Genomic DNA, 23,130 nt, shown 5'->3' on the forward strand with positions numbered 1-23,130 from the left:
ACTACTTCTGCATTGTTAGATATGAATATAGCATAATGTATACTCTTCAGTTAAGGTAAACTGACATTTAAACGGGTAAAGAAAAAATCAGATTTCAGTGACAACACTAAACTGACTGAGCAGTGTCTGAGTTTGTGTCTCCCTCTTGTGGATGCTGAAGCAGATGTTGACAGTTTTCTCATTGTAATAATGCAGATTGTTGTTTAGTTAGCCTACTAGTCATTTTTATAGATTCTGATTATTAAATAAAAATTATTGGTGATGTAATATTATAGATTAAGATAAAACTTTATTGATCCCAGGGGGGATTCACAAGCTACCCAGCAGATAAAGTACATAAAGTAGTTAAAATTAGCCCCACCTTTATCAGCTTCATCATTAAAGTCATGCATAAATCACAATTATAATCCAATAACATAATATACATTATTACTTTTGGTAAATGAAGTATATTTTGATTCCAATACTTTTGTAATTTTACTAAAGTAAACATTTTAATATGTGACTTTTACTTGTAACATAGTATTTCTACACTATTGTATTGATACTACTACAAGATCAGAGTACTTCTTCTACCTGTGCTGGCTGTTTACAGAGACCACACATATTCTTCTGCCTACTTCTTATCTATAAGCTATAAAAGAAAGACAATGGAACGACAAGAGTTTACAGCCATGCTAGCAGCTCTGCTTTGAGCTAGCTAAAAGTCAACATCAGCATGCTAACATGCCCACAATGACATTGCTAACACACTGATGCTACACTTATAACTTAACTTAATCTTACCGTAGTTTAGTGTACTAGCATGCTAACTAGCTATATAGCATAAACACAAAGTAGCCTACATCTGAGGCTGAAGGAAATGGGTTTTTTTTCAGCACTTGGTCAGATGATGGCGCTAAAGCAAAAGTTAAGGCATCTTGAAGTACCTGAGGGTCAGAAACCTGCTGGGTAAGAAGGACAGGGCCCAAGACCATCCAGCTACAAGTAAAAGGGCCCCTGGCTGACACCTTCATCCATAAACAAGAGAAGCACGTGTTAGTGGGAAAGTTGATTTTGAAACAGATACTTAAAAGATATTCTTAACAAAATGTAGCTTCTTTTCTTGAAGTGTGTCCTTCTAAAATGAAATAGCCTACATCTTAATTACTTAAAGAAAGGTTGATATAAATCCTTTCATGATTACATCCTTTGTCATCATAAAAATAACTTTTAATTATTTTTCTTAATGTTCACTCATCAATTTTGACAAGTGAATAATTGTTTCACTTGTTTATTTTACCATAAGAAATTGTGCTTTTCTGTGTAGTATCATTATACATTGAATATCTCCGGGTTCTGTTAGCATGTAATTGGCACTAAATACAAAGCACAGCTGAGGCTGATGGGAATGTCGTTAGTTTTTCAGGTATTTGACCTAAATTGACATGAATAAAAATATTGGATACATTATAATTTGCAGCAGAAATTCAACTAAATCCATTTAATTAAACAGTAAAGATTGTTCCATGCTGACAGTCAGGTGAAGATGATGATCTTCTTACATCTAAACTTGAGGTTGTTGGAGTTGCTGAACTTTGACCTTTGCTTGAATGCACAGGCATGTTAGTAAGCAGCCATAGCTGTTTCGATACTAAATGTTACTAGGAAAGTCTGTAGGTCTTGCACACTGCTTTCATTCTTACAAAATGTTTAATTTTGAGTCCACACCTCTCTGTCGTCTTCCCTCCCATTTCTCTCTCTCTCTCTTGTCTCTCGCTCTCTCTCTGTCTCTCTCTCTCTCTCTCTCTCTGCTTGCCTGCCTGAGCAATAGAGCAAAGAAAACAAACCTGTTTGGCTGGCTGCAACCAGGAAACCAATCAAAGGGTGCACCAAGAACACACAGAGAGAGAGAGAGAGAGAGAGAGAGAGAGAGAGAGAGTGACATCAAGAAAGACAAAAGAAGAAGCAGCAACGTTTTAGCCAATGACAGAGAACATGTTTTCCGCTGTGCTCTGAGTAGATGTCTCAGCTCTGTTGACCCGGAGAATGTGGGACTGCTGTGCTGCCGAGATGTGCGCATGAATATTGGTAAGCATATTGTACTGTGCTAAACAGGAGGCAAGAGTTGGGAGTGGGATGGTAGAAGTTGAAGCAGTTTCACAGGTTGAGTATCAGTCTCAAACCCTCCCTTTCTTTGTTTTTAGTTAACTCTTTCTCGTGGTTGGCCCTATTGTGTTGTATTGTTGCTGTTGTGGAAATCTTTATAAAAACTTTTATATAATAGATTGTGTATTTTTGTATTTTTCTGAAGATCTGACACAGGAGTGAGACACTACAAACGGGCGGAGGGGCTGTTTTGGGAGGAAATGCTTAGCCTCAAGAGCATATTTAGAGATGCTGTAATTGAACGTGCTATCCTTTGTTCGATAATGTAATGCTGTTGGACTATTATCGTATGGATCAAGGGTGGATGCTGTTTGAGGAGGCTAAGATGTGTGCTTTTCAGATGAAGCTGGAAACTCATCTTACAAAAATCATTGTAAGGACAGTAATTGCCAGCTTAAACACTCAAAAACATGAGCCAGTATGAAGAGCTCCTATTTCTGCTCATAAATATTCACACATTCAAAAACTGAGCTTTCATATCATTATTTATAGTCACGCCCCCACACATGCAGACATACTGACATTTTTCGTTTTTGATTCACATCACTTTCAAACACACGGACAGCGGAATGATGGCGGCAGCAGGTCCAGGAGCCTCCAGGAGCCCGAAATTGAGCTCCCAGCCCCCTACCAGTGGAGACCGGCGCCTGGTGGACAAGGCCCTGAAAAGACTGGATAAGCTCCACGAGCTGTGCACTAACCCCCGGTTGGGCCTGAGGAACAGTCCGCCATACCTGCCAGACCTGGCATCTGAGACGACAGCCCTGCTCACGCAGGTTTGGGAGCCCTACAGAGGCTCCAGGCCGGCAGCTGGCAAGGTTCCCCGGGGAGACGAAGCCAAGTACCTGAGGGTCCATGTCAGAAACCTGCTGGATAAGACGGACAGGGCCGTGCTGCTGTTTAAAGAGGGACGAGAGAAGATCTTTGAGGAGACATCCAGCTGCAGGTAAGAGGGCCCCTGGCTGACATCCACATCCTTATACAAGAGCAGCACGTGTTAGTGGGACAGTTTGCTGGGCTGTACTTAAAAAGAGGTTAATGTAGATTGTTCGTCAAATCCTTCATTCATTCATTCATGGTTACATCCTTTGTCCTTGGTCCTTCTTAAAATAACTAATAATCTAACCAAAAATGTTAAAATGTTAAAATGTTCGAGCTTCTTAAACATGGGAATTTGCTGTTTGTCTACATTTCGTATTATTGTAAATTGAATATCTTTGGGTTTTGGACTGTTGGTCAGAAAAAACAAGACATTGCAGACATCACCTCGGGCTCTCAGAACTTGTGATGGGCATTTTTCACTATTTTTGGACCCTTCATAGACTAAATAATTAATTGATTAATCTAATAGATAATCTACAGATTAATCAACAATGAAAATAATTGTTAGTTACAACCCAAAAGCTATTTTTCTATTTTTTAAGGGTTGGTTCATGCAAGAAAAAAAACTATTTTTGTTTTGAAGTAATATCCATCTCAACCCTACTGTACTACAATGGACAGTTTCAATGAAACTGCATATAGTGCTCACAGCATTAAAACATTATAAGTAAACAAAACTTCAACAGCAACATTTCTCTCCACAAACAGTGTCCCTGTAACTTGGAATAATCCATGGATCATATTGTTTTGCTTTCTAATTCCAATAAAAACTGTTCAATGTTAGATCTGTGGATTATTCACTTTTTCTGAAAATAGATGTTGCTTTTGAATTTCTAAAATTCTGGGAGCACCACAGATTAAATTCAGTTCAAACTCATTCAAACAATAAAAATGTGCGAGACCTCACAACCTGAACAAATTAAACCAACCTGCATGGTCGGGTACCACCCGAGGTAACGAGGACGGGCTCATATTGTGCTCGCCATTTTCTTTCCAATTCAACCATGTTCTCAAACTGAAAACATGATCTTTTTCTAGGCACTCAGTAACCCTTCTGTAAGACAAATATACTGACTGTGGGGTCAGAGCACAGCCACACATGCCTCAAATCTGTATCAAGTACCATGGGACCAGGACTTGGACTCTCATCTCTAATCCAAAAGTTGTCTTCTATATTTGCATGTCTAAAAGAAAGAGTCATAACTTAATATTTGACAGTTATGGTGGATGCTTTGACCCCTCCTTGAACACTAGATTAAATGAACTGAAATAACTATTTTACTCCATCTATATAAGTTGTAGTAAAATAAAGTAACTTCCCTGGTTCCCACAAGTCAAATACAGACTTCATTGTGTGCCAGGGGGAAAAATGACCACGTTCTATAAGTTTGCTGTTTGGCTAAAGTGGATATTTTGGAACAGCTAAAAAGAGTGACATTTTTAGTTGGAGTTTGGTCTGCGTCCCCTGCTCCTGTTGGGACTACTAATGACGAAGATGGAAAAAGGGCCAACTGCATCTTTGTGATGCTAATTTGGGGGAACTCGGCAAAAGCAATTACAACCTCGGTGTGTGAGCAGCTTGGGAGAGAGACTGTATGGTCTTAAAAATATTTTTTCTGTGTCCATACAGTTGTATCCACCGGGTACACACAGATATCCTCTGCTTTTATTTTACTGTATGTTCTAACCTCCATGTGGCCTAAATTCAGGACTGGATGAGCACTCACCTACTCTGCTGTATCTACTGCAAATATATCCTGGCACTATACAACATACAGGAGGGATAGGATTAGGGATAAGTAAAGCTTTTACTGTAATAAAGAGCAGCAACTAAAGTTTCAACAACCAGCATGTCAGAGTAGAACGTCTATCTATCTATCTATCTATCTATCTATCTATCTATCATGAAAATTTGATTATATAATTTAATCGTTTTGCACAATACGTTGTCATTGACGTCTTTTCTGATTTATTACATAACAATGAAGCTCAATACACTCCAATGAAAATTTTAAATTTCATGACATTACCTACATTTGCCATATTGTCAGGTATATCAATAACAGAAGAAATATTCTTATGCTGTAAGATTGCGCTATTACTGTAATTTCAACTGTATCACCGAGCCCCATTCAGTCGGTTGAGGCACCGCTGAGCTCCAATTCGGCCGATGCATATTGATCCCTCTCTGCTCTGCTGTACAACATTCACTCATTGTATGAAAATTGTTACAGATGCCAGCTTTTATCAAAGATTTTATGTCAGCAGAATCAGAAAGTCAGATAAGCTATATTTGAAGACTTATTGCGTCATCCTCAAGAATCTTCTGCACACACGAGAAAACAGATGGCCCTTTCACCGCAGCGAGATCTGCATGGGCAGTCAAGTGGCAAATCCACATGGTGTTATACATAATGTGGCTTAGATGTCAGGGCAAATGGTGTAAATATCCTCTTTTGTGTTTTTAGAATGCCCTGCTATAATGTCCTCTTATCCCACTGACTCTGGCCAGTAAGCAGGTACTCCGTATATTTCTAATTACAGTGACCATTGGATGGTTTGAATAAAAGTCTCCCTTTTAGTGAAACGTCGGCCTGGCTATCATGTGAAGCTCAAAACAGAACTGAAATCTGACAGGCGACAGAAACAGACAGGAAGGTTTAACGGCTGGAAATGAACACTTATGGCTTTGAACTCTTCTGACTGGAATCTCAGAAACACATGCAAATGCACAAACTCCGACAACAAAAGAAACAGACTCAGACTCAGAATCAGAAAAAACTTTATTGATCCCCTGGGGGAAATTATACAAGGAGAAAAGTAAGAAAAAAATAAGAAAACAAACAGGAGCGACTAGCAGTGCATGTGCACATATATTTATTGGTCCATATATACATTACGTAATAAATTTATCTAAATTTTAAAGATGAAAATGAAACATGTTATACATGTTATAAACAAGTTATACTTTTCACAAAATCAAAAAATTAAACTGGCTATGCCCTAAAGCCCTTCATTTTGGGTTTAATTTTGACACTGACAAATATTTGATCAGCGTTTAATATCTCAGTGTACTCATCGTGTTCAGGGTGTGGCTAGAGTGTTTGAATCTTAATTTTGATTTAAATTAAAAACACTGATCGTAGATCTCAGTGGATTTCAGAATGCAGAATTGACTTTCAATTAGAGAATATGAGAATAATGTTAAAGAGGGTCCCTCAGAGACAGCTTTAGGTTTCTGGGTCTTGAAGTTTCTTGGAGTAAAAATTAATTATCACATTCTCATTACTGTGTCTGAAAAGGAGGCTTTCATTGGTGTATGAAAGTGTTACATAATATATCTATGTTAAGAATTTACTGAAAAGATTTCTTCCATCGGGTGCTGGTAGAGCGCAGGAGTTCAAACGTGGCTGCCCTCAAGATTGAAACAAGTTTTTCTTTCTTCTCTGTTCTGCAAGAGATAAGAAAGATTTGAAGCGAACAACACATTTCACATCGAGCCTCATCGGGTTGACTGATCAAGCTGATATACTATCTCTAAAAATGACACAATTAGCATTGTGAATTGTGAATGAAGAATTAGCGTAATGCGATGCATTGTCCAGAGCCACGACTGCATGCAGTATCTCAGCCATTTGTCCAAAAATAACATTTGCAGTGGTGTGTTTACTGAAAATTTCACCACCATCTTTTTCATGATATTCTTATGTACACGAGGGCCAGCCAGAGTGAGAGATGTGGCTTACACGTTTCCTCCCACCTTACTCTCCACTACTCAACACCACAGAGGTTTTCTTTTCCTCGTTGAGGTGGAAAATCTATGACCACCACCCACACAGGCTGGGCAGATCTGCAGAGGATTTCCAGAGATACATTAGAAGTGCCTCACAAAAGAGGTGATTTGGTGTAATGATGACAAGAACATGCTGCAAAATTCAATATGACTGACTTTTGTTATATTAGCATTAGCATTGTTATATACTGTATTCAGGTTTCAGTATCAGTAGATATCCTATATAAAACTGCACAATTTTAACTGCATTTTTATTTTGACAGTAGTATTACTGTAGTTTGTGTATTTTGAAATGAGTTAAAATTAAAAATGGCAAAATATACAGTACAATAGAGCATACTGCAGTATTTTTCATGTATTTTTGATTAATTTGTGTAACATATAGTTTGACATTCTCACAGCAGAATTGGCTTTTCAGTGAAGTAGGAAACTTCCTCTATCCAATAGTTAACCTTTTGAAGTCCAAAAATATTTGCATATCCATAGATTCTGTTTTTTGCAATGATGCGGCGGAAGATTTTTTAACTAGCTCATTATCTTTTGTGGAAAAAACATATCAGATCATTATTCATCGCAGAGTGTGTTGCCTAAAAACATGTCCGGAAGGGATTTTAGAAAATACTTTAAAGACAAAATGTTGCATGCATTTTTACTTGTTCATGTTTTGTGTCATACTAATGTGTTTATAACAAATGTCTGCTGTAGGTGTTATGATAGATGAAATTGAAATATTGAATGTTGAGTGTTTTGGTAGTTTTAATCCATTTTGAGTGCCAGATTACCTGTTGCACCAAGCTACATGTTGGCAGAGAGACATGTGTAAGTTTTTTAAAAAGGAAACTCAAGAGTTGAGAGATGTTTAAAAACAACTATCAATTTTAAAAAAATTTAATTTATAAATGACCCCAGAATAGCCTAGAAAGAGAGTAGATAGACTGTGACACACTGGCCACTGGAACATTTTGTGGTATTTACAGAGAAGCATGCTGCAGAGAGCATCCTGTTTGCTAGCTGGACTACCTGTTGTCTGTGTTTGCCTGTCTATAGACAGTATAAGCAGTGCTTCAGCAATGCTTGTTTCAACTGAAACAAAGCAAAACAGTTAGAGCCATGTTTACCCCAAAAATGTGGTTGTAGAATTTTATTTTATCTTATTTCTTTTGATTTCTGCACATCTATTCAGAGCCAGTCCTCAGTGTAAACTACAGTTGTCATTGCTGAACATGCTTTCCTAGAGTGAAACTCATGATTTCACACACCTACTCTGCAAGTTGGAGTGTTAACTCCATGGTAGCGATACTTTATGTAACTACGTAAAAGCTTCAAGAAAACACAATTTAAATAGTCACACAAGTAAGATGCAAAAGCCCCAATGATAAGCATGATATGAAATAATAAAGACTAAAGATTTATGATTTTTCTGCAGAAAATCGGCCCCTCTCTGTCTTTGACACTTTGAGCTTTAAGAATATTATAATTAAGTGTGTGAGAATGAGGATTATCTGTTTAAGGCAAATAATTGTTTGACTCACTACATATTTGTATGAGAGCACAAACTGTATACTCTGTATTCTTTCTCCACCACGGGGCCAGAAAACATTAGCATATTAGAACAAAGTATGCCTGTTTCTATATCTGCAAACACAACTAAAAGTCTGCTGTGTTTTTCATTCTCAGGAGGAACTTGACCAAACTATCCTTGCTGTTCAGTCACATGCTGTGGGAGTTGAAGGCCATGTTTCCAGGGGGATGTTTTCAGGGTGACACCTACAGGGTGACTAAGACAGAGGCGGAGGAGTTTTGGAGGCATTCATTTAGCAACAAGTGAGTGTGGGGAATTCTCATAAATGAATATGAATATTTTGTCATTTTTTGTCCACATTCGCATTATGTTAATAATGTGCTCTGACAGATGTATAGTCCAGTGGAATCACTTTAAAGAGCAGCTGCAGAGTGTACATCCATTTGAGGAAGGGATGGAGTCCATGGCTCTGAAGTCAACTATAGATCTCACCTGTAATGACCACATCTCTGTGTTTGAGTTTGACATCTTCACCAGACTGTTTCAGGTAAGGTGACATTCTCCAATCAAAGACAATAAACTGATTACTTAGTTTGACATTTTGGTAAATGCGCTTACTCTCTTGTCAATAAGTATGTGAAAAGATGGATACCACTCTCATATCTGCACACCAAACATGAAGCTACAGCCAGCAGCTGGTTAGCTTAGCTTAGCATAAAGACTGTAAACAGGGGAAAATAGCTAGCCCAACTCTGTCACTAAACTAAGTGTAAAAGCAACAAGTGCTGCTGGCTGCAGCTTCATATTTAGCATACGGACATGAAAGAAGTATCTTCTGATCTACAGTTAGCACTGTTGGCAAGACGGCAAATATTTCCCAAAATGTTGAACTATTCCTTTAATGATGAAACATGATGAACATGAGTTCATATCCTGAGTCTCCTCTCATTTTAGCCCTGGAGGTCACTCATTAGGAACTGGAACCAGCTAGCAGTGACTCATTCAGGCTACATGGCCTTCCTCACCTATGACCAGGTTGTAGCCCGTCTGGAACACTACCTGCATAGACCTGGGAGGTGAGGATGAGCACAGCAACAAACTCTGAGTGGCACACTTGTCAGAAAAGCAATGCTGATTTATGTAACACATATCTCAAAACTCAAACTAGCACTGAAGAGGTTGTTGAGAGCTTGAGTTACATCAAATCTGGTAATTGATCTCAGTTGATCTCAGCACTCCAGCAACGTTAAGTACCTGGCTATTCATTATGAAAAGTTTAAAAATTCATCAGGGGAAAAAGGCTTCATCTATTACATTTTAATCTGTTTATTCTCCTCTTGAGTTTTTGGCATCAAACTCAAGCTTTCCAGCTTTCCATCTAGTATTCAAGAGATTTTGTTCTTGTTGTTAGTACAGCTTAATGAAATGATGTAGATGAGCAATAAAAACAGTCCAAAGTGCCATACAATAAGAATTGTATTGCAATTAATTGAACAAATACAGAAACTATAGAACCAAGTAGAGACTCACTGACACCCAAAAACAAAATAACAACAAATTTATTTCAGTGTTGATTTTCTGTCTTGTAAACAAGTGTGATTTACAAGGATCTCTTTCCCAGCTATATCTTTCGTCTGAGCTGCACAAGAATGGGCCAGTGGGCTATTGGCCACGTGACCAGTGAAGGTAGCATCGTCCAGACCATCCCCCAGAATACACCTCTCTACCAGGCACTCATTCAGGGCTTCAAGGAAGGCTGGTTAGGACAAACACACTGGATTCTGGTTTATTTCTTCTTTGTTTGTATTTTTTCTCTAAGTGCTGTGTGTTTCTGTGCCTGTAGCTACCTGTACCCAGATGGCCGTGATGTGAACCCCGACCTGACGAGCTTGTGTGAATCGACCCAGTGGGGCAAAGTCAAAGTTACAGAAGTAAGCGAGTGCACTTTATACCTCTTTATGAATTTATCAAACTGCCAAAAGCATCCTTAAGCTTTACTAAGACAAAACATAGATCATATCCTGAGATGTCCTCTTATCGTGTTCTGTCTTGTCTCTTTGTGTACCCACCAACAGGAGCAGTATGAGCTTTACTGTGAGATCGGCAGCACCTTCCAGCTGTGTAAGATCTGTGCAGAGAGGGATAAAGACACTCGTATCCAGCCCTGTGGGCATCTCCTGTGCCAACCCTGCCTCACAGGCTGGCAGGTATGAACCCCCATCCACTTACTCATTGTTGCCTACAGTACACTATATCCACCTTTATTTCAAAACATGCTCAATACTGACATGTCAAAACAAGACCGATTGTTACCGCAACAGTTGGTGGGTGATCAGTGGAGTGAAACTGTCTGGATTGAATAAACTAGATCATTTGGTTTGGTTGTTGGTTATAGCCCCACCAAGCTTTAACAGTGCTGATTATTTAAATGTGGATTGGGGTTGGTGCCAAAAATATGCTCTGTGTTGTAAGTGATATTCACATGCTTAAAAGATAACCCTCACAAATCAACACATGGCTTATTTATTTATCTTAAACCAAGAAACTCAAATTTTTCGTCATGCACAACATTTCATTCAAATGCTTGCTTTAAAAATACTATGAATTAAGGCTAATTCCATTTGGTAACTTCCATGCCACTGATGTGTTTCTATACCCAGATATTCCTATTCAAAGTTAATGTGGAACTAAGTAGTTTTATATCTCACTATAGATACTGTAGTTTTACTGTGAAGTCACATTGCATCAGTCAGCCTTGTTGAAACAACACAGCATTTTAAGAAATATTCAGTACACCTTTGTTTGTGAATTAGGTCACATTGCATCCACAAAAATGTCAACTTTCCAATTCCCTCAGGCCACAAAAAAGCTGTGGACTCTCTTGAACTCTCTTAAACCAATTATTTGCATGAGCAAATAGTTTGATAACTTACTGGAGAGACGAGCGCAAAGCTACGATGGTTCGAAAAGAAAAGGGCTGTGAAAAGAACCCTTGATATTAATGATAGATGCCGTCAGTATGTAAACTGACAACAATTTTACTACTGTAAAATCAAGCTGCCCTGTCTATTTTTACAACTGTAAAATTGTAGACAGGGAGTACAATGGGGCTGATCACATCTACATAAATGTCAGAGATATATCATATGGTGGTCTTTCAATGAAATCTATTACATTTAGCAATTTCAGAGGGCACACGAATCCCAAAAGTCTGTCTGTAAATCAAGATTCTGTCGTCATGTGGACAGCATGTGGGGCCTCCCCGACTTCGTACTTCCTCTTTTTAATCACAGAGTGAAGTTAGTTCCAATCAGAACTAAAGCTGCTGCTGGCAAACTACTACTTCATGCTCTACTACTATTTCTTTCAGCCAGCAGAAGCCTCCCATCTGTTCAGGAGGTGTCTTTGCAAAGGTGCATAGCAGCAAGTCCTGACATTTGGCAGAGGACTTCCTGTGTGAGCTCAGGCTCACTTCCCCCTCAAACTGTATCAGTCACATTCACTTTGAGAAACAGTGTGTGAGAGGGAGAGAGTGAGAGGCAGGAACAGAAAATTAGATATGCTTTGTGGACGTCAGACCACAATGGAAAAGTTGTTAGTCTAGATTGTGGTCAAGTAAACTTCCTCATCAACAGTAAGTTTGCAGTACAATACAGTGAACGGGCAGTTAAGTAACAAAGGCATTTGCACTCATTTGCTGCTGAAAACCGAATAGCAGGATGCGTGAGCTTGGATAAAGGTTTTATTACATGATTTTCAAAAGCAGTGTGGGCAAGTAAAAGAGTGTAGGTATATCAGTCAGTCAAACTACAAATTTAGATAAGTGGAGAAATCTGAAAAATCTCAACAACAAGGACTGAAAAGACTGTATCTGCAAAGAGGAATCAACATAAAATGCACAATATGAGCATCATAAAACCTGCAGAAACACTAAGCCTGTATGCTAGAACAATGAAAGTAAAATGTTACAACGATTCACCTTTATCTTCATCTGGTTTACATTTGTGGAAACCCGCAATCTACAGTGTCTGTTGAACGTGATATTTTCCACCACCTTCATCTTTCAAAGAACTGGTGGCTTTTTTTCTTTGAAGACAAGTCCAACATATTCCACTACATGCAGGTCAAAAGACATGAAGCTGTTCTCAAGACAATGTGTGACAATTGGTCTTTACCTTCATGTAGTGTTTCCATTACTCTGCCCATGACCTGTCATCGATAATTATCTAGCAGAAGTCAGCCGGCCACTCCTGCCCTTACTGTCGCTGCGACATCAGAGGAACAGAGTCCATCCTCATCGAGCCCTACCTGCCAGGCAGCGGTCAGTGGGAGGAGGAGGGTGAGGACGATGCAGAGGAAGAGGACCATGAGGACATTGAGCTGATGGTAAAGGAAATGGCTGCCCTGAGGAAGGTGTGTGAATACATTTCTCTGCATGTGCCCATTTGTTTCGTATAATTTTAGCCATGCTAGCACCGCTATGTACAGCCTCACTCTATATCAGTGATTTAGCAGGAATTAAATCTTAAAATCTGGGCACCTCATTTGCAACATGCATCCTCATGCTCATAGTCTCATCCTGTAACTTTCTCGCCAATGAAGAAGGGATGAAAAAGAATCCCCACTAACTGCTTACATTTTATCTCAACAGTTCTCAAGTTTGGATTACCAGGTTCCCAGCTCCCACATCAGCGCTCCACCTCTGCCCCCTAAAAACAGCACAGCCCCATCTCCCTGCAGCCAATCCCAGACATCAGAAACCAAGACGGCAGCCAAACACTCCCACTCCCATTCAGTAAGTTCCCACTGACACTCAAGCTATTTGCATTTTGTTGGCGTGATGTGTTAATTACTCCATCCTCACAGACACCAAACTCAGAGGAAAGTTAATTCATGCACAGTTCTGCAGAGACTCACCAACTATAGTGTGAACATGTGTAGTTGCTGATGCCTGCACAATCTTTGTGACAAGTTTCCTCTCTTCAGCAGACTTACAGTGGTAATGAAGCACGTAGAGGACACAAACAACACACAAACATGAACAGGTGAGACACTGTTTAAAACAGAGCAGTAAAGGGGAAACATGCTGTTGTTGTCTACACTGTTGTATACTAGAAACCCTCAGGAGTCTAAATGAGAGCATGCTGCTAGAGTGACTTCTTGCTACTGAGATAAAGATCTTGACATTGCAGCTTTATTTATAGTCTCCTGATAAAATCAGTTCCAAATTTTTATGAGGGAACTGAGAGAAAACCTTTCCACCAAGTTACTGTAATGCTGGGAACACACTAGATGTATAAATACCCAGATCAACTGTGCAAACACTCAGCATGTCACATTAATTAACTGATTTTGCAGATTGCACTGATTGTGCATTTTGTTGTTATGTCTTTGTTGGTTTAATTTTGTATTATATGCACATGTATATGTATGTATTGGTCTGTACAACAAAAAACCTTGTAATGAAAAGAATATCATTTAAAAAACAAAACTAATCAGGCATTTGACTGTGTGAGTGTTTCTTTGGTGTTTATTAGGTGATTGCTGATGTTTGTTTAATTTCCTAATTAAATGACTTCCTAATTATGATCTTCTGTTTATTGTTAAGTAGATTTCCATTAGCTTCTGTTGATGCGGTCACATATATAAATACATGGGATAAGATCTATACATTAACAGTTTTAATGTAATTAAAATTAAGAAAAGAAAAACATAACTTTGGGAATACAAAACATATGCTGTGTCCTTTCCATTTAGGTGTCAGGGAGAGGAGTCAAACAGCAGTGAGGAGGAGAACTCTGGTGGGTTGAGACTGCCTCAGTCATACCCAATCTCCCACAGGTGATTGACAGCTGTCTCCATTGAGACTTACTGCAATGAACCAGCATTTTTCACCTGAGCCTGCATGTACACAGTGTTGATAATCATCAGTAAACGCTATCATGCTACAGGCATATTAGTGGAAAGTTGATTCAGTTGTTTTTGCAGCAGCTAATTCGCCCCTATTTCCATTTTATGTTTTAAACAGTGCTGAATTCCTCACAGAAGCCAAGTTTTCTTCTTCCTCTCAGAAGTCAGACAGTAAGTGAGCTTGTATCCTGAACTGTGCACATACAGTGTTGAAACTAAATAGAGATGAGATTATTCTACACTACACAGAGGATCCTATCCTAAAAACTGTACAATGTTGTATGCCAATTGTTCCAAAACTCTAGCATAGCATGTTCATCAACAGATAGCAATACCGGATAAACTAGTAACAAAAGGAGCCCGGTTACATTTTTGTTGAAAAAGCATTATCCAGACTATGAACTGCATGTTTCTTTTCATGGATGTTTCTCTTTAGGTTCTGTTACGTGTGCAAATAAAAAAAAATGTACTGACAAGTTAACTGACAGTTAACTCCAGAGCAAGGCAGGCTTCTTCATATGTTGGATTTGACTGATGTGTTAGCTTAACAAGCACTTCTTGCCAGATGGCCCTGTATTTTACACATTGTTATGCTTCCTGAATGGATCTTGCATTCCTGTTAGCCTTACTAGCATCTTGTTATTTTATTGTTCCTAAATGAATCATATTCATAGACCCTTTTCACAGCAGACATTTTGACACGTCATTGCAGAAAAGCACAAGTGGAACTAATAACAGTAATGATGGCTCAGTTCCAGCAACTACTGCAATGCAATTAATAATGTTGTTAGTGACACCGTTGTTTGAGCGTTTAAACTGTTTGCTGTGAAAAAAGTCAATTCAACTTTAGTTTCACTCCATTTTTCCCCTTCTGGTCGTGCCCACCCTGCAATAGCTCACTGTCCGGTTTGAGAACCACTTGTGTAAGTTTTTAGCCTTAAGTCTAGTTAACTCCAGTAAAGTTACTTCACAAAACTTATTTAGTATTTCTCAGCAGAGCCACATTATTATGTATCTTATATCTCCTTAGACTTTTACACTTTTCATGTGAATTGAATTCATGTGACTTTATTTATTGTGTTTGTGTGTGGGTGGAGCAGCATGGCTCGGATCCTCCAGCCCAGTCAAACAGAGACGAAGACATAAAGAGAAGGAGCAGAGGAGAGCAAGGATCGGAAAAGACAAATGTGGCCTCGGAGAGATAACAAGAACAATGTCGTCCTGACAAGAAAAAAACCTCTTTCCATCCAAAGACTCTTTAAATAAAGTGAGAAATACTTGGCGACTAAAATATCTTCATTCCAGAAATCAGCCCTCAATGAATGTAAAAATAGTTTTTGGTGTCATATTTAACTGTAAATGACCGTGTGTCTGCTGCACTGCTGAAGTTGAGATTAGTGGGGTGGGACTGGCAGGAAAATTGCTCAGTGAGGCCTCCTACTGTTCAATAATCACAATGCCATTATCTCCACAGCAGGTTCCGTACTGATTCCTAAATATAGTCTTGCACACCTCATCACATCTTCTTTATAATTAAAGTGCTTTCTTAGCCTCCATGAAATAGTACAAATTAATGAAAGGCTTGGTATTTGAAAATCTAATCATATGGACAAATGAAGGCAATCACACATCTAGGGTGAAAACATGAAACAATAGAAATATGCTACCTCGTCATTTAACCCACAGCAGAAGTTTGTTCTTATAAATAAGTTACGTGAGTAAATAAAGTCTTCTATATAACTCCATCAAACAGTCTTATATGGTACTAAAATAAAACAAATAAACCTGTAACTGACACATAATTGAGCTGTTGTGAAGTGTTTTTTGTTTTTCTCTCATTGTGGACATGAAAATATGAACAGACAAATGAAAAGCAAATATATACCTGTGTTGGTTTTATTTTGTTTTCTATGTTCTGGCACGTGTGTTGAGTCTGGATATATGAGAGGGGACACTTCAAAGGAGACTGGAGAAAGACAGAAAAATGAGGGCTGTAAAAGAAAGTAGGAACGAGTGGTAACGTAGAGCAGAGAATAGAGGGGAAGAAGTGAAGAAAAATAAAGTGAAAAAGTGTGTAATTTCTTCAAGGGTTGGCGGCCAGGGTGTCTTCAATCCAGAAGAGGAACTCGCACACTTTGACATAGACTCCGGGGTAGTTAGGCAGGGCACATCCCTGACCCCATGACACCAGGCCGTGGACCTCTCCAGCACACACCAGAGGGCTGCCGGAGTCACCCTGACAAACACACAGAGGGAGTGAGTGTCAGCAGGTAGACAGTGATTCATTCCTCCACATATACAGAGCTGTAGAGTCCAGCTAGTCTTTGGAAGCATGTACTGTAAAACTCACATTGCATGCATCTCTGCCTCCGTCCATGTATCCAGCACACACCATCCTGCGTGTGATCTTGCCAGGATAGGCATTCTCACAGTCCTGGTCGTTCACTACGGGCACGTCCAAACACTGCAGACGGGTGGGCAGGATGACTGTAACAGGCAGAGAGATAGTCATAGAAACCTCTTTAGACATCTTCAGTAAGTAGATAAATCATTTTATTGGATAAGGCTGGCTGATAGTCATTTTTGTTACTGTCAACAAATCCCATGAGAAAAACTAAACCAATAATGTGCTGCTATGTGTAGAATTTGAAAATGGCCAACTTTGACACCCCCAGTGGAGGCCTAAATAATGCAATGCATGCTGCTACCACTTCCCACTCCCTGCCCAGCTTGGACCTGGGGGCTCTGAAGTGAATGTTTGAAAACCACACCAGTTTCACCAGGAATGTCTCATGTCTCAAGAAGCTAAAATCTACACTACAAATTCTTTCTTAGCTGTACAATTTACATCACTATTAGCAACTCACCGTCGCCATTCATGGCAGTGTTACCCCAGCCAGACACCGAGCAGGGAAGCCCCCCCATTGGGCACCCTGTTGGCAATGGGATGGGTGCGACTGCCTTAGTCACCTCCACTGGGTGGAAGAGCTTGATCAGCATGATATCATAGTCCAGAGTCTGGTAGTCATAACTGCACACAGAGAAACATAAAACAAGCTTTAGACTTGAGCTGTTTCTGTGCACTGAATGAACAAATCGGATTATCATGAAGCTGTGTAAGAAGATTCTCAGACGGGATGTTTCATTTTTTCACTCACCTAGGGTGCCAGATGATGTTTTCAGTCTTCATGAGCTGCTCTGTACCCTCAAACACTCGCACATCGTGTTCTCCCAGCATGATCTGCATGGCATAGGGACTGAGGGAGGAGGTGAATAATACTAGAAAAATGCTTCCAACATTTTCTTACTTATAAGTCTTAATCTCTTTTTTGCAAAGACTATTTGTAGATTTAACATGTCCTCCACACATGGTCCTAGATTGAAAAGCATTAGCCTTCCACCTACGGATGTTTTGTTTTTATCTCAAAGGGGAAAAAATACATAAAGATAAATAAAAAGATAAATCAAGAACTTGTCAACAAGAGAGGATAATGCATATAACATTTGAATGCAATCTTTCTTCCATCATGCATACTTACTTGTACCAACAGTGGGCAACAGAGAGCACCCACTGATTGTTGATGAGCACCCCACCACAGAAGTGGTATCCATAGTTCAGGGAGGCCATGTATGGACGAGAGTGAGGCTCACACTCCTGTCCGCCAATAATCCTGCCATCTTCACGGGGAACTGCCGCTGTCACACAAACACACACAGAAAGAGTGAGATTTATCTTTCAAGGTCAAACCTTTCTGTCTTTGCTGCTGTGACTTGTAAATTTCCCCGCTGTGGGATGAATAAAGTCTAAGTCTAAAGTCTAAGTCTAAGGTTATCTTTATCCTCAACTTTCCATCATAGTTCTTCGCTGACATCACAGTACGCATATATGGCTGTGTATGCATGTGTGTATTTCTGTTTCTTTACCAGCAGCTCCGACCATCAGCAGCAGAGCCAGCAGTGCCATGGTGTCAGGTGAATGATCAGAAGACACCTGGACACACCCAGGCTCAGATTTATATCCTACCAGCCCCACTGTGCCCAGCCCGCTCCCCCTCTTCCTGTTGACCTCATGTGTCCTCACCCTCTTGGCTCTAAGTGACAACTCAAATCTACTCTCTTATCACGCTCCTATTTTCATGTTTTCCCACTTCTGCCCCATCGTAGCACACCCCCTGTGGTTATGTCATCTGTGCACCTCATTTACAAATGTGGACCAAGGTCTCCACACATTTAACACCTGTTTATGGTTCTCTCATGGGTCACTCATTGTTGGCAAGCTACAATATACAAACTGTGAAAACAGTTCTGCAACCTTCTTTAATCTTGGGCCAATATGAAAAAAAGGGGGGAAAATAAGAACATTACAGCAATAACTGTTGTTTTTAACCAGGAGACTCCATTGGCAGACATTTTATGAATCTTAGTTATCCTTATCCTGGTTTTGGTAAAAGAATAAAATAAAATACATAAATATGCTGTTTCACAGCTCCACTAAAAACTGAAAACTAAAACAACATGCTGTATGCTGTTTTTCTTTTCCTGTGTCAGACAGGCAATCAATAGCCTTTGAGCTCCAATGAGTGCAGATGAAATAATTCTCTTCCATTGTATTCAACCAAAATATAATAACACAACATGACTGGTTACAATAATTCATTGTGGTGTCTGCTAAAAAGGGAGTTACATGTGTGTCACCCATATAAAGAATAGACACATTTATTTAGGTGAAAGATACAGAAAATCTAAAAAAATGATCTGTGCAAAACACTCTCCAAGGCCAAAAATACGTAAGATGTGGCTCACTTATTAACTGAAAGGATGAACGTGGCACATCAGAAGATAAGGTTATTTTTCTGGGCAGGGATTAGGCCGGGAGGAGTGGACAGAGATTCGGGGGTGGGTGGGTAGAATTGGGTGGAGGAGTGCATGAAAGACACAGAGGAGTTTAGGTATAAATGCAGTAAGTGACAGATTATTCTCGTCCAGTGTGGTCGTAGGAAGGCTTGAGTCAGCCAAGATGATTGGCCTAATTGTCCTCACACTCCTGGGTGCTGCAGGTAAAGCACATCTGTAGCATGTACAACGGTTTTAGGGTAAAAAGAACTGTAACTATGATAAATATGAAGAATTTTGTATATCCTTTACACCTCAGCTGCAGCCCCTACGGATGACAGGATTGTGGGTGGCTACCAGTGTGAAGCCCACTCAAAACCCTGGCAGGTGTCTCTCAATATCGGCTACCACTTTTGCGGCGGCTCCCTCATCAACGACCAGTGGATCATTTCTGCTGCCCACTGCTGGCAGAAGTTTGTATTACATCAATGTATTCAAACTTTTCTGTAGGAACTTAAAGTTTAAGATAATTATGATCATTTTGTTCTTTGTCTCTATTTCAGCCCATATGCACAGATTGCCATCTTGGGTGACAACCACATCTGGATGAACGAGGGCACGGAGCAGTTCATGTCGGTGGATGCCATCTATTGGCATCAGAGTTACGACTACCAGACCCTGGACTATGACATCATGCTGATGAAGCTGGCACACCCTGTCACCGTGAACCAGTACGTCAAGCCTGTCCCCCTGCCCAAAGCCTGCCCCACACCTGGAGACATGTGCACGGTGTCCGGATGGGGGAACATCTACACTGATCAAGGTGAGGTGCACCTGATCTAAGAGTCATTAAAACACTTTGCTCATGATAACAAAATATTTATTCTGTTGTCACCCTATTGTTTCTTCGTGTTTTTCTAAAGAAACAAAACAGGACTTAAGGAATTATTATACTCATGGCCTTCCATAGATTTGAATACATTTTCACAAAGGTTTGATATTCAAACCATTGAGTACTGACATACAATTATTTCTTGACTTTTGTCATGTGCTAAAACAGAGTTTCCCACTGTGTTTTAGTAAAAGTGGACCACCTCACCTGGAACAAAGACCACCCTACCTACTGTAAAAAAAAAAAAGACCAAACTAATATGATGTAAAACATTTAAAAGGCAGGAAGAGTAGAGGCGCTATTGTACACAGCAGATGTCAGAGGCCGTCATCTACTACCTACTTATCAATCATGAGACAAGATGTGGAAAGATAAGAAAAGAAGAAACCCTATAAAAAAGTATTAGACAGAAAGAAATCATAGATCGTAGAAATTGTAGAAATCATGAATGCAAGACATGAAAATACAGAATTGTTCTCATTCTCCCTTTCTTTGAAAAGGAGCTTGAAAGTTTACTTGAATATGTTTTTCTTAAGCCAAATGATTAGTCTATGTACTGTCAGATTTAACTTCATTTGAAAGCTCATCTTTATTTGATGGCTGACAAATCCCCAATTCCTCAACCAGATTTCTCAGAACCCATTCAGAGCACCATTTGACTAATTGACTGTTTGCTAAGCATTACATTACATTTACATTTACATTTACATTACAATTTGGAGATGATCCACAGATGTTCTATGGTGATGTTGCCCACTTACATAAAACGTGGTCACAACTTTTTCCCCTTAATCTTTCTTTCTTGCACTTGTCTGCAGTGTTCAACCCGTTTTACCTTCAGTGTGTGGAAGTCCCCATTCTGTCTAACAAGGACTGTGAAGGTTCCTACCCTGGCATGATCACTGAACGCATGGTGTGCGCTGGATACCTGGAGGGAGGCAAGGATGCTTGTCAGGTATTTTCCACACAATTACACAGCACATAAGAAATAAGGCTTGGTGATCTGTGAACACGTAAAAAAAACATTTAATGGGATAAGATGATGGAAGGAATAAACTCTTCTCTTGTTCCTCTTCCCTGCTCAGGGTGACTCTGGTGGTCCTCTGGTGTGTAATGGGGAGCTGCAAGGTATTGTCTCCTGGGGTCAGGGCTGCGCTCAGCCTAACTACCCGGGCGTTTACACCAAAGTCTGCTCTCTGATGCCCTGGATCAACGATATTCTCTCCAGATACAGCTAGGCTGTGATCTCCCATCACAGGACTATGTGAGAGAGGGGAAACCAGAGAGAGATTGAAATTGAGGGCGACAGAGACAGGAGGTGGTGGTGGGTAGTGTCAGAAAGAAAAGCAGCGGGAGAGCAGCTGGGAGAGAGCGACAAGGAGAAACAGTGGCAAAGAGAGAGAAAAAGAGATGTGAGATGTGTTTACTCTGGGCACAATCAATAAAATCTATCATTCTGTGAAGCATCAGTGTGTTTATTATTGTTGACAATGCTGCAGTGCTGCATCTGCTCCCAACAACTATGTTACAGTGAGACTTTTCTGAATACTTTATTTAAATTCTGTCAAACAATTACAGCTAACGTCAGTGCACGGTAAAAATTCACACGATTGCATCAGGCTGTGAGCAAATCCAACATATTGTGTGTCAGTTATCTTTTTCTTTGACCCATATCACAATATAAAACAATATGATTTCCATCAAAATAAGACACAACATTTTGCTTTAATCCATTAATGAGTGAATGGCATTTGTGTTTAGCATTCGTAAGCTGCATGAATAGCGTTAATAAGGTTTTGTCAGACTTTCAGTTTTCTTGGAGTGAATGAACACTGGCCTCATTTTGATTTTCTGTCTCCTGAGTGCAGAATGCTTTATGCACCTGGGAAGCAAGGGCACAGATGTTGCAACAGCCCATTTATCAATGTCAGCATACGACAAGAATCTGAAAAGAAGTTCGACTTACATTGAAATTTGTCCAATGATTTCCATTCAGAACTGAGAAGTTGGCCGTGAGTCCTTTCTTTAACAAATATCTGGTGGCAGAGAAACTCAAACAAAAGAACAACAGTTTTTTAAATCTGTAGTCTCTGGTACAGATTTTGTCACGTGTTGAAGATAACAGACACTCTCTTCCTTCTTTTTTTTCTTCACAACCCTTTTCAGCAAAGTCTAAAATGATAAACATGTTTTAAAGGTCAAAGTCAGTATTCTTAAAGATTTGATTTTGCTTTTGGCTGTGAACTGAATTGGGCTCATTGAGATGATCTTAATTTAGATCTTAACTAAAATGTGGATTATTTTGGGATGCTGGTACAGTTTTGGGTTGACAACACGAGTGGATGCTCTGTCATCATTATAGTTCAGTCTAAGCAGAATATTCAAACCAAGGACCTCCCGATTTCCTGACTCTTTTTAGAGCAATATCCAGCCTGAAATTAACCGAATATGACATTTGTCTGATAGTTTGAGAGGCATTAATCTGTGAGGTTTTTAAAACATTTGGTGCTCTACTGTACTTCATGAGAATGGGGAAAAAATAAGCACTTGAAGTTTTCTTAGCAGAAAAAATGATGCAACACAAGCTTGAAGTCACACATTTTTGATTGCTCTTCCAACAGCTTCATTCAGTACCTTAAACTATCGTCACCATTCACGTAAACATTACCATGCTCAAAAACACTGCAATTACTTTTACTACTTTTACCACTTCATTACATTTTGTTTTTCTTGGACAAGAAACGAAGTGTCTTGTGTTCTTCTCTGAGAAAGGGTGAGTTGAAGCTGTTGGTTAAAAATCAGCCATGATGGCACATGTCTTGTTTGACACAATAGACTGCCTGAAATCGATGGACAGTTGCACAGAAATATCGCCCATCTGTTCTCCACAGACAGAGAAGATTGCAATGCACCTGCTGCTCTTTCCAGGATTGCGGATAATCCCTCTTGATCATTGCCACGGTGACACAAAGATGCAGAAAGAGATGAGGTGATGAAATGGAATATGACAGGAAGACAGATTAGTAAATGAATGACTAAATGTAAAATTTAAAGTCCCTCTTAAAAATCATTTTGCATATCCATGTATAATTAATTTATTCATAATTCAAATGCTGGGGAATTCATTTGAATTATTAATTGGCAACAACC

General features: G+C 39.5%; 2 protein-coding genes across 4 annotated transcripts; one reads left to right on the forward strand and one right to left on the reverse strand.

Annotated features, from left to right (window-relative positions):
• Positions 1-1,947: 1,947 nt before the first annotated feature.
• On the forward strand, positions 1,948-21,218 carry LOC139289984 (trypsin-2-like). Of its 3 annotated transcripts, XM_070911665.1 has the most exons (17): positions 1,948-2,070; positions 2,714-3,094; positions 8,501-8,647; positions 8,736-8,892; positions 9,300-9,421; positions 9,967-10,104; positions 10,189-10,276; positions 10,421-10,552; positions 12,579-12,758; positions 12,997-13,140; positions 13,332-13,390; positions 14,103-14,186; positions 14,374-14,426; positions 19,408-19,561; positions 19,652-19,911; positions 20,799-20,935; positions 21,066-21,218. In XM_070911665.1, exons 2-17 carry the CDS (start codon positions 2,718-2,720, stop codon positions 21,216-21,218), a joined length of 2,385 nt encoding a protein of 794 aa, XP_070767766.1. In that variant the 5' UTR covers positions 1,948-2,070; positions 2,714-2,717. The 3 variants fall into 3 exon arrangements, with proteins under 3 accessions (XP_070767766.1, XP_070767767.1, XP_070767768.1); XM_070911666.1 differs by lacking the exons at positions 1,948-2,070; positions 2,714-3,094; positions 8,501-8,647; ... (8 more) ...; positions 14,103-14,186; positions 14,374-14,426 and adding an exon at positions 19,273-19,312 and having other exon boundaries at positions 19,408-19,565; positions 19,665-19,925; positions 20,816-20,935; XM_070911667.1 differs by lacking the exons at positions 1,948-2,070; positions 2,714-3,094; positions 8,501-8,647; ... (8 more) ...; positions 14,103-14,186; positions 14,374-14,426 and adding an exon at positions 19,273-19,312 and having other exon boundaries at positions 19,414-19,565; positions 19,665-19,925; positions 20,816-20,935.
• On the reverse strand, positions 16,339-18,234 carry LOC139289988 (trypsin-like). The gene is made up of 6 exons (XM_070911673.1): positions 18,180-18,234; positions 17,795-17,951; positions 17,414-17,512; positions 17,123-17,286; positions 16,606-16,742; positions 16,339-16,491 (listed from the first exon to the last, which is right to left on the reverse strand). Exons 1-6 carry the CDS (start codon positions 18,217-18,219, stop codon positions 16,339-16,341), a joined length of 750 nt encoding a protein of 249 aa, XP_070767774.1. The 5' UTR covers positions 18,220-18,234.
• Positions 21,219-23,130: the final 1,912 nt, after the last annotated feature.

The sequence above is a fragment of the Enoplosus armatus genome, chromosome 9 (genome assembly GCF_043641665.1).
Source record: "Enoplosus armatus isolate fEnoArm2 chromosome 9, fEnoArm2.hap1, whole genome shotgun sequence".
NCBI lineage: Eukaryota > Metazoa > Chordata > Actinopteri > Centrarchiformes > Enoplosidae > Enoplosus > Enoplosus armatus.